This window comes from Salvelinus sp. IW2-2015, unplaced genomic scaffold (genome assembly GCF_002910315.2).
Source record: "Salvelinus sp. IW2-2015 unplaced genomic scaffold, ASM291031v2 Un_scaffold6959, whole genome shotgun sequence".
NCBI classification, from domain to species: domain Eukaryota; kingdom Metazoa; phylum Chordata; class Actinopteri; order Salmoniformes; family Salmonidae; genus Salvelinus; species Salvelinus sp. IW2-2015.
Genome location: NW_019948220.1, coordinates 1,527 through 16,933, shown reverse-complemented (window position 1 = coordinate 16,933; position 15,407 = coordinate 1,527). Strand labels below are relative to the sequence as shown.

The following is a 15,407-nucleotide window of genomic DNA, read 5'->3' as shown; positions in this document are numbered from 1 at the left end:
TAGCTAGGGGTAGGTACGTGGGCGGTGGAATGTAGCTAGGTGGAAACTAGTGGTGTAGCTAGGAGGTTGAGGTTACGTGTAGCTAGGTGGAACCTAGGTGGTGTAGCTAGGAGGTTAGGTACGTGTAGCTAGGTGAACTAGGTGGTGTAGCTAGGAGGTTAGCTACGTGTAGCTAGGTGGAACTAGGTGGTGTAGGCTAGGCAGGTTAGGTACGTGTAGCTAGGTGGAACTAAGTGGTGTAGCTAGGAGGTTAGGTACGTGTAGCTAGGTGGAACTAGGTGGTGTAGCTAGGAGGTTAGTACGTGTAGCTAGGTGGAACTAGGTGGTGTAGCTAGGAGGTTAGGTAGTGTAGGAGTGGAACTAGTGGTGTAGCTAGGAGGTTGGTTACGTGTAGCTAGGTGGAACTAGGTGGTGTAGCTAGGAGGTTAGCTACGTGTAGCCAGGTGAACTAGGTGGTGTAGCTAGGAGGTTAGCTACGTGTAGCTAGGTGGAACTAGGTGGTGTAGCTAGGAGGTTAGCTACGTGTAGCTAGGTGGAACTAGGTGGTGTAGCTAGGAGGTTACGGGTACGTGTAGCTAGGTGGAACTAGGTGGTGTAGCTAGGAGGTTAGCTAGCGTAGTAAGGTGGAACTAGGTGGTGTAGCTAGGAGGTTAGCTACGTGTAGCTAGTGGAACTAGGTGTGTGTAGCTAGGAGGTTTAGCTACGTGTAGCAGGTGGAACTAGGTGGTGTAGCTAGGAGGTAGGTAGTGTAGCTAGTGGAACTAGGGTGGTGTAGCTAGGATAGCGTAAGTGTAGCTAGGTGAACTAGGTGGTGTAGCTAGGTAGTAGTGTAGCTAGGTGGAACTAGTGGTGAGCTAGGAGGTTAGGTAAGTGTAGCTAGATGGAACTAGGTGGTGCAGCTAGGTAATAGCTAAGTGTAGCTAGGTGGAACTAGGTGGTGTAGCTAGGAGGTTAGGTAAGTGTAGCTAGGTGGAACTAGGTGGTGGTAGCTAGGTATAGCTACGTGTAGCTAGGTGGAACTAGGTGGTGTAGCTAGGAGGTTAGCGTCGGTGCAGCTAGATGGAACTAGGTGGTGTAGCTAGGTATAGCTACGTGTAGCTAGGTGGAAAGTAGTGGTGTAGCTAGGAGATTAGCTAGGTGCAGCTAGATGGAACAAGGTGGTGTAGCTAGGTGGAGTAGATAGGTTAAGCTAGGTGAAGCTTGGTGGCGGAGCTAGGTGGTGAAGCTTGGTGGAGCAAGGTGGTGGAGCTAGGTGGATCTAGGTGGTGGAGCTAGGTGGATCTAGGTGGAGCAAGGAGGAGCTAGGTGGTGGAGCTAGGTTGTGGGCGTAGGTGTAGCAAGGAGGAGCTAGGTGTAATAGGTGGTGAGCTAGGTGGAGCAAGGTGGTGGAGCTAGGTGGATCTAGGTGGTGCAAGGAGGAGCTAGGTGGTGGAGCTAGGTTGTGGACTAGGTGGTGGAGCTAGGTGTAACTAGGTGGTGAGCTAGTAGGATCTAGGTGGTGCAAAGAGGAGCTAGGTGGTGGAGCTAGGTTGTGGAGCTAGGTGTTCAAGGAGGAGCTAGGTGTGGAGCTAGTGTAGCAAGGAGGAGCTAGGTGGTGGAGCTAGGTGTAACTAGGTGGATCTAGTGGTGGAGTAGGTGGAGCTAGGTGGAGCAAGGGAGGAGCTAGGTGGTGGAGCTAGGTGGAGCAAGGAGGAGCTAGGTGGTGGAGCTAGGTGGTGGAGCTAGGTGGAGCAAGGAGGAGCTAGTGGTGGAGCTAGGTGGAGCAAGGAGGAGCTAGGTGGTGGAGCTAGGTGGGTGTAGCTAAGTGTAGCTAGGTGGTGGAGCTAGGTGTAGCTAGTTCTGTGGAGCCTAGGTGGATCTAGGTGATGTACCTAGTTGGAGCTAGGTTTTGGAGCTAGGTGGAGCTAGGTGGTGGATCTAGGTGGATCTAGGAGGTGTAGCTTGTTGGAGCTAGGTTGTGTAGTTAGGTGTATCTAGGTGGTGTAACTAGGTATATATATATCCCTTTACTGGAACTAAGAGGCCTTGCCCGAACCAGCATTATTCCTCCTCCTTTGGGGCAGATATCGTTTCCTGGCATCCGCCAAACCCAGATCCGTATGTCGGACTGCCAGATGGGTGAAGCGTGATTCATCACTCCAGAGAAAACGTTTCCACTGCTCCAGCAGTCCAATTGGTGGTGAGCCTTTAACACCACACCAGTCAAGCCATTGCATTGCGCATTGTGATCTTAGGCTTGTGTACAGCGTGCTCTGCCATTATTAGCCCAGAATGTTTTTGGTGTTATTACATACAGCCGCGAAATAACTTTGGGATATCAGAGCGGGCCGGTAAACACACCAGCATTACGACCAGGAATACGACTTTCCCAAATTGGATCCTTTGTTCGTATCCCCCAAAGCATAATTAACTTATCCCAGAGCTTTCTTCCGATGCCGTGGCGGAGAGAGGTATTCGGAGTGGACTTCGAGTCCGACTCAGGAGGCGTGCACACCGATGCACCGCTTCCGAGTATGATTACTCGCTAATGTGTTCAGTCCCTGGACAAGTAAAGTAGATGAGCTCAGGGCGAGATCTCATTCCAGAGAGACGTCAGGGGCTGCAACATACTCTGTTTTACGAATCATGGCTCTCCATACATTGCCTCCATACATCAGCTGGTTCTCAGTACATCGCACAGACAGAAATAGAACTCTCTATGATGAAAAAGACGGAGGTGTATGTTTCATGATTAACAACTAATAACGTAAAGGAACTCAAGTCCTTTAGTTCACCTCGAATATCTCACTATCAAATGTTGACCGTATTATCTCCCGAGAGAATTCTCTTCAGTTATCGTCCACAGCCGTGTATCATTCCCCTCAAGCCGATACCACGTCGGCCCTCAAGGAACTACACTGGACTTTATGCAAACTGGAACCACATATCCTGAGGCAAAATGTATTGTAGCTGGGATTTTAACAAAGCAAATCTGAGGAAAACGCTACCGAAGTTTTATCAACACATAGCCTGTAGTACTCGCACTTCAAAAACTCTCGAACACTTTACTCTCCCTTCCTGGATGGCTCCACAGGCCCCCCCCCGCCTTACCTTTGGCAAATTCATATCATGACTCCATTCTGCTTTCTACCTTCCTATAGGGCAGAAACTCAAACAGTAACTACCTGTGCTAAAGGCCTATTCAATGCTGGTCTGGCCAATCGGAATCCATGCTTCAAATTGCTTTGATCATACGGACTAGGATATATTCCGGGTTTCTCTGAGAATAATATTGACGTATAGACTGACACGGTGACTGAGTTCATTAGGAAGTGTTAGAGGATGTTGTCCCCACTGTGACTAATTAAAAACCTTCCCAAACTAAAAACTGTGGATAGAGTGGCAGCATTCGCACAAAACTGAAAGCGCGCACCATCATATTTAACCACGGCAAGGTGACTGGGAATACAAGTAATGGTCGAATACAAACAGTGCAGTTCTCTCCTCCGTTAAGGCAATCAAACAGGCAAAGCGTCAGTACAGAGACAACGTGGAGTCGCAATTCAGCAGCTCAGACACGAGATGATATGTGGCAGGGTCTACAGACATCTCGGACACCGACGTTTGCTCGCCGGACAAGCTAAACACCTTCTTCACCCTTTTGAGGAATAACACAGTGCCACCACGTGGAATAGATAATGTATGGTTCATCTCCATATAGATAATTGTATGGATCCTCTTCAGATAGATAATGTATGGATTCTATTCTGATAGATAATGTATGAATCCTCTTCAGATAGATAATGTATGGATTCTATTCTGATAGATAATGTATGGATCCTCTTCAGATAGATAATGTTGGATTCTATTCTGATAGATAATGTATGAACTCTTCAGATAATCATGTATGTATCCCTTCAGATAGATAATGTATGCTATTCTATTCTGATAGATAATGTATGAATCCTCTTCAGATAGATAATGTATGAATCCTCTTCAGATAGATATGTATTAATCCTCTTCAGATAGATCATGTTTGGATCCTCTTCAGATAGATAATGTATGGATTCTATTTCTGATAGATATATGTATGAATCCTCTTCAGATAGATCATGTTTGGATCTTCTTCAGATAGATAATGTATGGAGTCCTCTCCATATAGATAAGTGTATGATCATCTCCATATATGAAGTAATGTATGTATCCTCTTCAGATAGATAATGTATGGATTCTATTCTGGATAGATCATGTTTGGATCCTCTTCAGATAGATCATGTTTTGGATCCTCTTCAACATAGATAAATGTATGACCTCTTCAGATAGATCATGTTTGGATCCTCTTCAGATAGATAATGTTGGATGCTATTCTGATAGATAATGTATGAATCCTCTTCAGATAGATCCTGTTTGGATCCTTTCAGTATAGATAATGTATGGATTCTATTCTGATAGATCAATGTTTGGATCCTCTTCAGATAGATAATGTATGGATCGCTCTCCTATAGATAATGTATGGATCACTCCATATAGATAATGTATGTATCCTCTTCAGAATAGATAATGTATGGATTCATTCTGATAAGATCATGTTTGGATCTCTTCAGATAGGATCATGGTTTGGATCTCTCGTTCAGATAGATATGTATGATCCTCTTCAGATAGAATCATGTTTGGATCCCTCTCAGATAGATAAATGTATCATATTCCTCATTGTGTGGTAGTGCATTCCTCCTCATATGTATTCCTACATCCACAGCGTTCGTCAGTGTAAGTTTAAACGTGACACACTGTGACCTCCATCTTCACGTCAGGTTCTGAGAATGATTTAAACTAATTAATTCTCACTCAACCTGGAACAGCTTCTGTGCTATTGGTACCGGGAAATATGAAACGATACAAAGAGCGCCCTTTCTCTTAAACGTAGAGCTTAGCCAAGTCATTAGAATCCATCACAAGTGAAAATATACCTGAGCAGGACTTTGAAAGCGGTGTCAATCTGGGCGAGAATGAAAGTAGCACAGTAAATCGGGTTGTTATAGCTGACAGGCCTTCTGAGCGCCATGGGTGTGTCCCACACGGCGACCCTATTCCGTAGTGCACTACTTTGGGTGTTCAGAGGAAGCCAAATCAGTGCACTATGAAGAGGTGTTATTTTGGACGTAGTCAATACACTCCCTGGCACCATTAAAAACTAGGGAGAATAGTAAGAGAGAAATGTCACATTGTAAGTATAGCTTACGTCTACTAAGGACAATACAGAGAAATCACTTCATACATCTTCTTGATCAAATGAATGGTTTATCTGCTACTGTAGATGGTACTGACTCTCCGTCAAGGGGACGGCGTGTGACAGGATTTTAACCGCATCTGGTAATGTGCCTAGTAATTATATTGATAATATTGAACCTCCCGCCTCCTAGCTACACCACCTAGTTCCACCTAGCTACACGTACCTAACCTCCTAGCTACACCACCTAGTTCCATCTAGCTACACTTAGCTAACCTCCTATCTACAACACTTAAACAGACCACATAGCTCCACCTAAATTCACACCATTCGAGCCATTCCCATGTGTTTAGTTTCCCTACATAGTGTAGGCCTGGGAGCCTAGTGCTGTAGACAGAGGTTTTAATACATGTCAGATTAACAGTTTCTCTCACCGTGTTACTCTAACTCTCTCCCGTCATAAAACCAAAACTGTCAATTAAATAGTGGAAGCTAAGCGCGAGCCCCTAATGACGTTATTTAGATCCTGGAATGGACAAACATCAGAGTTTGACATTCTTTCCCGGTCCCGGTCCTTGATCAGAGCGAGCAGAGAACATCTCTCCCGACACCTTTATGAGTGGACAGGCCTTGGTCGGACTCGGAAAGGTCGACACCACTTTGATGTGTTGTATTCTACACATCTGTATTGGATTTGTTCAGAATTCTCTTTCCTTTTCCAACTGGACGGTATTTACGACGCGACCTTAATGGTCAATTAGACCAGTGAGAATGATCTGTTACATTTAGAAAAGGACCAGAGCAGTTATGTCATGAGGGAAACATATATTTTTTTGTTTATCACTTATTAACAGCTTTGACATGGTAATAGACACAGACACTATGAAGATTAGTCTACCTACGTATGTTTCCTAGTCCAATAATGGCAATATCATATTGGCTGCGTCACATAGGTGACATATTCATAACCAATGGTAATCCATAAAGGCCTGGTTGAGCCATTGAAAACAGCGTTACCAGTTTAACACTTGAGGAAAGKGAGAACTACGAACAYTATGGCCACTCTTAGAGCGAATCTTTACGGACAACATATTAAATRATACGTTTAMWAGTGTCTTTATTGTAAACATAACCCACCTAACTGGTAATAATGTTAAAAGATTCAACYCATWGGCRGTCATCTTAATTTGAGTAAGRGCTGTAAATATMTATTCATTATAAATGGCTATAATAACGCMTTCTACACGCAGGCTAAACTTGACGCTGTTGTAAGGAAGAGCAGGTGTGCYTCAGAGATTAAAATGTTGTGGGAAATGACGTGTTGTATAAGGATAACGTAGGCATATAGATAATGAATTATCTACAAATGAACTGCTTATTTGATTAATGCCAGGGAGATGTTCTGAGATATACGTTCATCCCATCGGTCACCCAAACCGGCTCTTATGACACATTCATATGTATAGCCCACTCAGAGGAGAAACTCGATGTTATTGTGATATAGAGTCATGTATCATACTGTTAAGTAGACTACAGTRTTTTCTAGAATACATAGGCTGTAAGGCTTTRTGTAAATACAGAGGCCAGCGGGCCGGTGTCAAGTTATTAAACTCTAATGGAACAAAGATCTAGGACTACATAATTATTCATATTGACTTGATAATTAATCATGACATAAATTCCCCGTTAATTGTATTATCCAGGCGGGCTGTGTTTGTTGTGCGGAGCCTCTTTCACCTCATTCCGCTAACACACACAGAGGTGGTGCAATTCTGTTCATGTTCAAACAATCTAGCGCTGCTGCACTTCAGCAGAAACAAAAAAGTATTTTTATTGAGAACAAATGGTGACATTTGAAGGGAGCAGAACGAGAGAGGTAGAGAGAGGCCGTGGATCGGAGCAGAGCAGGCCTCGGTGGAAGGAAGCTCAGAGCCTCCTTGCGTGGAAAGGAAAGCGCCTCTGGGTCTATTTGACAACAGTGAGATCCCCGGGAGCCCACCTCACATTAAGTCTGCAATTTCAATAAATCAGCCCTAATGAAAGTAAAGCGGAGAGAGAGAGAGGGAGAGAGAGAGAGAAGAGAGAGAGAGAGAGAGAGAGAGAGAGAGAGAAGAGAGAGAGAGAGAGAGAGAGAGAGAGAGAGGAGAGAGAGAGAGAGAAGAGAGAGAGAGAGAGAGAGAGAGAGAGAGAGAGAGAGGAGAGAGAGAGAGAGAGAGAGAGAGAGAGAGAGAGAGAGAGAGAGAGAGAGAGAGAGAGAGGAGAGAGAGAGAGGAGAGAGAGAGAGAGAAGAGAGAGAGAGAGAGAGAGAGAGAGAGAGAGAGAGAGAGAGAGAGAGAGAGAGAGAGAGAGAGAGAGAGAGAGAGAGAGAGAGAGAGAGAGAGAGAGAGAGAGAGGGTGGTCTGGTAGCGAGAGAGAGGTTGTGAGATCTAGGGCGGAGAGAGAGAGAGGTTGCCTGACTCCCCGATAGGTCGACACACACCCGGGACAGATATTAGGAAGTTGAAGCGGAAAGGAAAACTTTATAGGTGAAGTGGCGTCCCAAGAGACTCAATAACATTCCCCTCAGAAGTCATGAAGAACGTACAGCTCTCACACCACCTCTCCGAGGACTGGTGAAGGAATAACCCAGACAGAAACGTAGAAAATACCGTAAAGCTCGGAGAGAAGAAGATGTCTAAACACACATTGTTACAGATATTTAAATGTTGGTGCTGCGCTTTGAAAAACGTATTTCGTTAGCCTCAAGGACGCGATGAAACAATAGGCCTACCAATTCATTGCTTTTTAATTTTATTTTGTATCACACATATGTCATTGTCGCTCACATCAAGTGTTTATGAAAGTGTTCCAATTGTTACACAACAGAACATATATTCTTTCTTTGAAAATATTTTATAATTTGCCTCCTATTCAGATGAGGCAAAACAGGTTGCAATTCGTTTTCTGGAAGTTATGCAAATAGCCTAAAAAAAAAACATTAATAGCACTAATAATCATAATTATAAAAAACATAAATAATAATAGTAATAATACTAATTATCATAATAATARTAATAGTAATAATAATAATKATCATAATAATAATAATAGTAACAATAATAATTCCCTTCGCCAAATAAAAACAAATAATCAGATGAAAGGAAGATCAGCGCGGTATAGCCGGTCGGATAAGTGCATGAGACAGGCCATTGGAGCTGGCGGCTGGCTGTTTAGACAGCGCTTTATGGATGGTTTAATATCGGCCGGTAAAGAAGGCCGACTGACCGGCAGACTGACTGAGGCTGGGCCAGGGGGATCACCCCGCTGGGAACTCATCATACTGCTCCTAGCGCCGGATTAATCACACTGGAAAATAAACCCCTGACAGCCACGGATAGAAGAATATCATTTATATAATGATAAGTATATCATTTATAATAAGCATATCATTTATCCCAACCAAGGTCACGAGTAGTCCCCGGATGGAGCTAAACGCCTATAAGAATGGCGTGAAAAGGCCCTTTAGAAAACGGATAGGTGGTAAGCTTCTCTCGACTGTGCTGTCTCAAACCAACATATCAATTAATACAGGCTGTGCCATTCCCAAAAGTCTTATCGTTTACACTTGATTCATAATTCCATTTCTAAAAGCAGTAGCCTAACCAAAGARAAATACATTTTCATGCGACAATATAAAGGAGATGAAGGAAAAAATGAAAGCAGATTGAAATACAGAGGAAAACATTTTAATTTGGTTTTCCTTTGAATAATAAATAGCACTAACTCGCCAGTATAACACACTAGCGCGTTTAATTTACAATAAGATATAAATTAGTAAAAGTACTCTCGTTAACAAGATTGTGTAACTTTCAAATGCGTTTCAAATAAAAACGGGAGTAATGTATTTACAAAACAATGTTCAGTGTCCATTGCAATACAACTTGCATAAATTATAGGCAGCATTTTCCATCATTAAAAAAATAAATATCCAATGTATTCCACTTAGATTCCTCAAGTTCATCAGTCCATCTCCAGACCTCATACATCCTTTACAAATAAGATACAGAAGGCCTTATATTATCTTCACATAAAGTATAATATACATATACTTATATTCACATAAAGTATTGGTATACCTAACATTGACTTCACATAAAGTATAGTATACCTAATATTATATTCACATTAAAGTATAGTATACCTAAATTTGCTTCACATAAAGTATAGTATACCCTAATATTATCTTTCATATAAAGTATAATATACCTAATTTATCTTCACATAAAGTATAATATACCTGATATTATCTTCACATAAAGTATAATATACCTAATATTATCTTCACCATAAGTATAATATATACCTAATATTATCTTCATAATAAGTATAATTATACCTAATATTATCTTCACATAAAGTATAATATACCTAATGTTATCTTCACATAAAGATATAATATACTAATATTATCTTCATATAAAGTATAATATACCTATATTATCTTCACATAAAGTATAATATACCTAATATTATCTTATATAAACGTATAATATACTCTAATATTATCTTCATATAAAGTATAATATACCTAAATATTATCTCATATAAAGTATAATATACCTAATTTATCTTCATATAAAGTATAATATACCGTGGCAATGAAGCAGATACATCCTGAGAAAACCGTCTTCTAAAATATCAAATACCAGCGGGACATTTACTGAGCCCAGTCAACGCACATCTCATGAAAACGAAAGTGAAATGACTAGAATAAGTCAGGGTTAATTCATCCCCCAACCTGAATCAGGTTTAATTAATCCTTCAGGCCTGTCTCTGAGGAGAACGGCTGTAGTGCTGCAGGCCAGGCGTCTTGTCTGAGGAGCAAGATGCAGCTCTCCCCTTTAGAGAAAGGTTAGTTAGGTTAGTGTTGAGACCAGGGTGCAGGGGTGTGGCTTGGGCCTTTAGTCAAAGCCATTGTGACACCTACCTACAGACCTGATCTAGAGCCACAACATGGCCTTTAGAAGCTCAGCTTTAGCCCACAGAGTTTGTCCTAAAGTCCTCCAGGTTGTATTAAGAGCTGAAGTTGCAGAGATAAAGGTCTTAAATAACAAAAAGTTGGCCCACCAGTCACTGATACTATAATAAAAATTGCACAACTGTTGTTAAAATAAAACATGATGGTATCTAATTATCGTGTAACCAATTCTAAAACACCATCATTTGTAGTCCATAATAACCAATCCAACTAAAGTTATATTTCTAACTTGTTAATTAAGTAATGCTGCGTTCCTACTGTGTGAGCAGGTCTCAATACGTTCTGTTAATAGGACCTCTGTTAAGACAACAACGTATCTCTGCTTATTGCCCTGAGAGACAGTCTGACACACAGGCCGACATTACAGCTAGCACCAACTCAGGCCCACACTAGCACGGATTACACTGAGGCCTTCATACGCCTTCTGCTAGGGACAAATACATATATGTTCTTTCAAAACGTCACATATTCAGTCAAAGGCCAATGAAGTTAATTCAAATGCATAAAATAAAAGTTATTATTTTGAAACTATAATGGCATGTTACGTACCTTTCTTAGAGTATAAATGTGAGGGTCTGAACTGTTGTTCAATGTGGTTCGAGTTCGTTTTAAGCAGCGAGTCAGTGGTGTGTTTATGCATGGTGRTGACCTCGGTAGCGGTCTGTGTGAGTCCGTCGTTAGCAGCAGAGTTATATGGCACAATCCCTTGACCCTGCAGCGGGCTGAAGTTGCCATAGTTTGTGTAATTACTGTAAAACGGAGACGTGTAGTAGATGGGTCGTCCTAGGATGGAAGAGGCGGAGTACACAGCGCCAGGGACAGCCGGGGAGGGGGTGGAGGAGGTGGAGGTTAGAAGACCGAGGGATGGACAAGTCTGCCCCGGGTGATGCTGCTGCTGCTTCGSGTCTGAAGTAGCGATCTCCGCTAAAGACCACAGTTTGGGTTTGACGGCTTGATTGTGAGGACCTGAGARTCGGCTGTCAAGACATGATTTGTTGTTGTTTTCCCGGTGGTGATGGTTTAAGACCGAGGCCTCAAGCCCTGTTAGTGGTGATGATGTCACGGGTTTAGATGACAGCTTCGGTGTCGTTCATCATTCTCTCAGTTCGTGATCATCATCATCATCCTCACATTTGTCCTTAGTATCTGACCCAGACTCACAGACCAGGTCTCCGATCCGACAGCTCACCTTATCCCCATCAGACTCCGCTGAACAAGAATGGTCTGTGAGGGTATCAACCTGCAAACTGATACCTGCAACAAAAAAAAAAAAAGGATTGAGAGTAATTACCATATAATAACCATGGCATTCGACATATTAAGGTTACTATTATATTGTTAATAATAATACTAATAATTACAACTCGTTCCGTTTTATGCCTTCCAATTGAAATGTGTCACTAGTCTCTGTTATCATGTCGTTAATCATCTGTGGATAACTGTCAATAAAAACCAGCACCGTGCAGCTCGCGCTGTTAACTGGGTCATGGGCTGGGTCTCGTGGTTTACCTTCATCCTCCGCGGACGTCTCGCTGTGGTCAAGATTTTTCTCCAAGCGGTCATCATTCCTCTCTCCGTCTCCATCGTCCTCATCCTCACTCTTATTCCGGGGAGCCCACGTCATCTTGTTCTCTTTCTTCAGCCTCCTCCTGGCGTTGGCGAACCAGGTGGAKACCTGCGTRAGGGTCATCTTAGTAATGATGGCCAACATGATCTTCTCTCCCTTGGTGGGGTAGGGGTTCTTCCTGTGCTCCTGTAGCCAGGCCTTCAGCGTGGCGGTGGCGTCTCGGGTCGCGTTCTTGCGGTAGGCCGGGTCGTTGAGCTGGTAGGGGTATCCCGGGCTACCGTAGGGGTGGTAGCTGAGCGCACCGGCCATGCCCTGCGCGTCGTAAGGAGAGCTCTGGAAAGGAAAAATGATTATGAAAGTTTTTGTCATAATTTAGACTTTTGGTAATAAATATAGAAACATGTAAAAACATAACTAAACACAACAGGTTGTGTATTGCGGTTGTGTGTATTGAGAGTTAACTTAGTGTGTATTGTGAGTTGGGCCTATATAATGGTTGTATTACCCTGATCATTATCGGTTTGATTAATCACATTGCATTATGCTAAATAAATGATAAATGATGCATCGTAATTGGACTAATTTCCAGTAATCGCCGCCTAACTTCCTGCTTTTCTTTAGCTAGATTAGTTTTGTTGTCAGAGAGACGTGTTAGCATATCATTACTTTACAGCATCACAAATCCAATTAACTACCCAGTGTATGTGCACGTTTTATAAACGCTTAGACACCCATGTCATTAGCATTGTAATTCCTCTTTTCATGTTCAAATTTCGCTTATTTAATTTAATGTACATTTCCAAGAATTTAAATCGCATATAGTTTGTGACTGTCAAAATGGAGAACAAACGTCATATATTTTATTTCCCATTGGAACAATATGATATTAGGCTACAGGCTCATTCCAATGAAGGCCTCTGGCTGACATCATATTCTTCTTTATGGGGGGGATTTCTCCTAAATGATGTCCACTCAATTAGCCATGCACTGTGTTAACGGGCCCACGAAAACACACATCATATTTGCAGTGAGAAGAAATACAATATTCCATTGATCAATAAATAGCCTACAYCCTCCACACACGARAGACAATATAATGTACCACTTGATGATTTATCGGGATGATAAAATGCAATTCTTTCTACGAACAATGTTGGAATACATAATMMTGTGCAGGATCTSATCCATTTTACCCTTGAACTGTACAACCCGTTAGACCCYCTKTGAAACYGTYGCTCTCTGCACGCTGCYCGCAAATACTCTACCGTTGGCTACTAAACGKCAKAATTASAGCTAATTATTTTCGWCCAGGCTGTCCCTCCTGTATGCATACTGACACAAGTTGTCTAATACGAATACGTGGAAGTCGAGTATTTACCATGTAGGAAGGGAATCCCGTGGCAGGGTCTGTGGAGTATGGCATTGGGCTGGAGAAGCCGCTGGCTGAAGCCGTGAAGGCAGCAGCTGATCCGGGGTAAGGACTAAAGGCTGATCCACTGGACGACCTGGCCAGCTCGTCGCTCCTCGGMGCAGCCAGGGCAGAAGCCCCGTAAGCCGGGCAGGAGTAGAGCGCCAGGGAGCCCGGCGGCTGGTAGAGGTAACCCTGGGGGTAAGACATGCCTCACTGAGGGTCTGTTGCTGCTGATTCCAAAGAGGAAAGCACCCGCTAAAATATACTTCTGTAAAATAATGAGCTCACTAAACGGATCTTCAGACAATTCAAATAAAAAGAATGAAAAAGCGACCCCCAAAAGATCAGTCAGTGCCCTGCACATAGAGGCAGGCGACGTCTCGATCCCCTAGCGTCCGATGTTTTTAGTAGCCTCAACTCTGAAGTGAGGAGTTGGAGGAAGGAGCCAGTGGAGTTCTGAGAACGGTGGAGAACACGACGCTGTCCTCAGCTGATCTGAATATTCCATCTCCGCCTCTGAAATGGAGCCCTGGAAGGAACAGCACGGAGAGGACAGTGGAGGGGGAAGACATTCACTGGCACAATGTTCTTTAGTCTGCTGCAGCTGCGCATTTTGTGGAAATTAACTTGTTTCATGACAATAACGTTTCCTTGCTCTGCAAGTAGGGAGATAAGTAGTGAGATAATTGAGGTAACATCCAGGCAGTATTTATTTGCGCAAACTTCTTGTCAACTGAAATCAAAACATATTCAGTGTACGCGAACTCATTTTATTACAGTGATTATTTACTATTATCCAGGTTTTTCATCCTTGTCAACTTGCAGTTGATAATTGCGTCAAGTGGAGTATTAGAAAGATGGGGTCAGCTATAGACACGAGTGGTGTGTTTGGTCTGTGTGCCTGTCTGTGTGTGTGTGGTGTGTGTGTGTGTGTGTGTGTGTGTGTTGTGTGTGTCGGTGGTGGTGTGTGTGGTTTTGGGGTTGGGGGGTTTTGTTGTGTTTTTTTTGGGGTTGGGGGGGGTTTTTGTGTTGTGTGGTGTGTGTGTGTGTGTGTGTGCTGTCCTCTCTCTGTGTGTGTGCAGTGCGCCGGTCGGCCTGAGGGAGTGTAACCCACTCCTCCAGCTCGTCGGACACAGTCCATATTGGGTTGATCTCCAGGCTCTGCTCCCTCCTGGCTCGTCTCTCCTGGCTGCTCCCTCCTGGCTGCTCTCCCTGCGCCTGCTCTGTCCTGGCTGGTCTCTCTCTGGCTGCTTCCTCCCTGGCCTGGTCCTCTTCCTGGCTGCTCCCTCCTGGCTGGTCTCTCCTGGCTGGTCTCTCCTGGCTGCTTCCCTCCTCTGGCTGCTCCCTCCTGGCTGCTCCCTCCTGGCTGGTCTCTCCTGGCTGGTCCCTCCCTGGCTGCTCCCTCCTGGCTGCTCCCTCCTGGCTGCTCCTCCTGGCGTCTCTCCTGGGCGGTCTCTCCTGGCGGTCCCCTCTGGCTCGTCCTCTCTCGGCTCGTCTCTCCTGGCTGGTCTCTCCTGGCTGGTCTCTCCTGGCTGGTCCCTCCTGGCTGGTCTTCCTGGCTGGTCTCTCCTGGCTGGTCTCTCCTGGCTGGTCTCTCCCTGGCGCTCCTCCTGGCTGGTCCTCCTGGCTTCTCTCCTGGCTGGTCTCTCCTGGCTGGTCTCTCCTGGCTGGCCCTCTCCCCTGGCTGTCTCTCCTGGCTGGTCCTCCTGGCTGGTCCTCTCTGGCTGGTCTCTCTCCTGGCTGGTCTCTCCTGGCTGGTCTCTCCTGGTTGCTCCCTCCTGGCTGGTTCTCTCCTGGTGGTCTCTCCTGGCTGGTCTCTCCTGGCTGGTCTCTCCTGGCTGGTCTCTCCTGGCTGGTCTCTCCTGGCGCTCTCTCTCCTGGCTGGTCTCTCCTGGTCCTCAAGTCAAACACCGAACTGCACTATTTTATTCACAGATTTCAAGTTTCTTTTTGAGACGTCTGTTGGACGTGGATACATGTCGAGGCCATATGTAGATGATCAATAACAATGACAGTTTCATGTTAAAAAAAATCTGAATGGTATTTGGGACGCTAAATAGTGGGATCATCATTATCACCATCAATCATCATTCATTTGTCACAACAAAATACCAGTTATGAGATGACTAAAGTGATATGATTCACAATAGCGTACGGTTCTTTTTTGGTACAATTAAGCTGAGATTAAATTAAGCAATAATTTACC

General features: G+C 43.9%; 2 protein-coding genes across 2 annotated transcripts; both read right to left on the bottom strand.

Annotated features, from left to right (window-relative positions):
* Window positions 1-8,915: 8,915 nt before the first annotated feature.
* Window positions 8,916-13,951, bottom strand: irx2a (iroquois homeobox 2a). The gene is given in 4 exon segments (XM_024145153.2): window positions 8,916-10,084; window positions 10,773-11,477; window positions 11,733-12,123; window positions 13,169-13,951. Coding segments are annotated over 4 exon segments (1,422 nt in total). The 5' UTR covers window positions 13,409-13,951; the 3' UTR covers window positions 8,916-9,998.
* LOC139027039 (uncharacterized) lies at window positions 13,590-15,121 on the bottom strand (the record flags this gene model as incomplete). Its single annotated transcript, XM_070442236.1, has 2 exons — window positions 13,590-13,730; window positions 14,312-15,121. Coding segments are annotated over 2 exons (951 nt in total), but the record flags the coding sequence as incomplete, so codon positions are not given.
* Window positions 15,122-15,407: the final 286 nt, after the last annotated feature.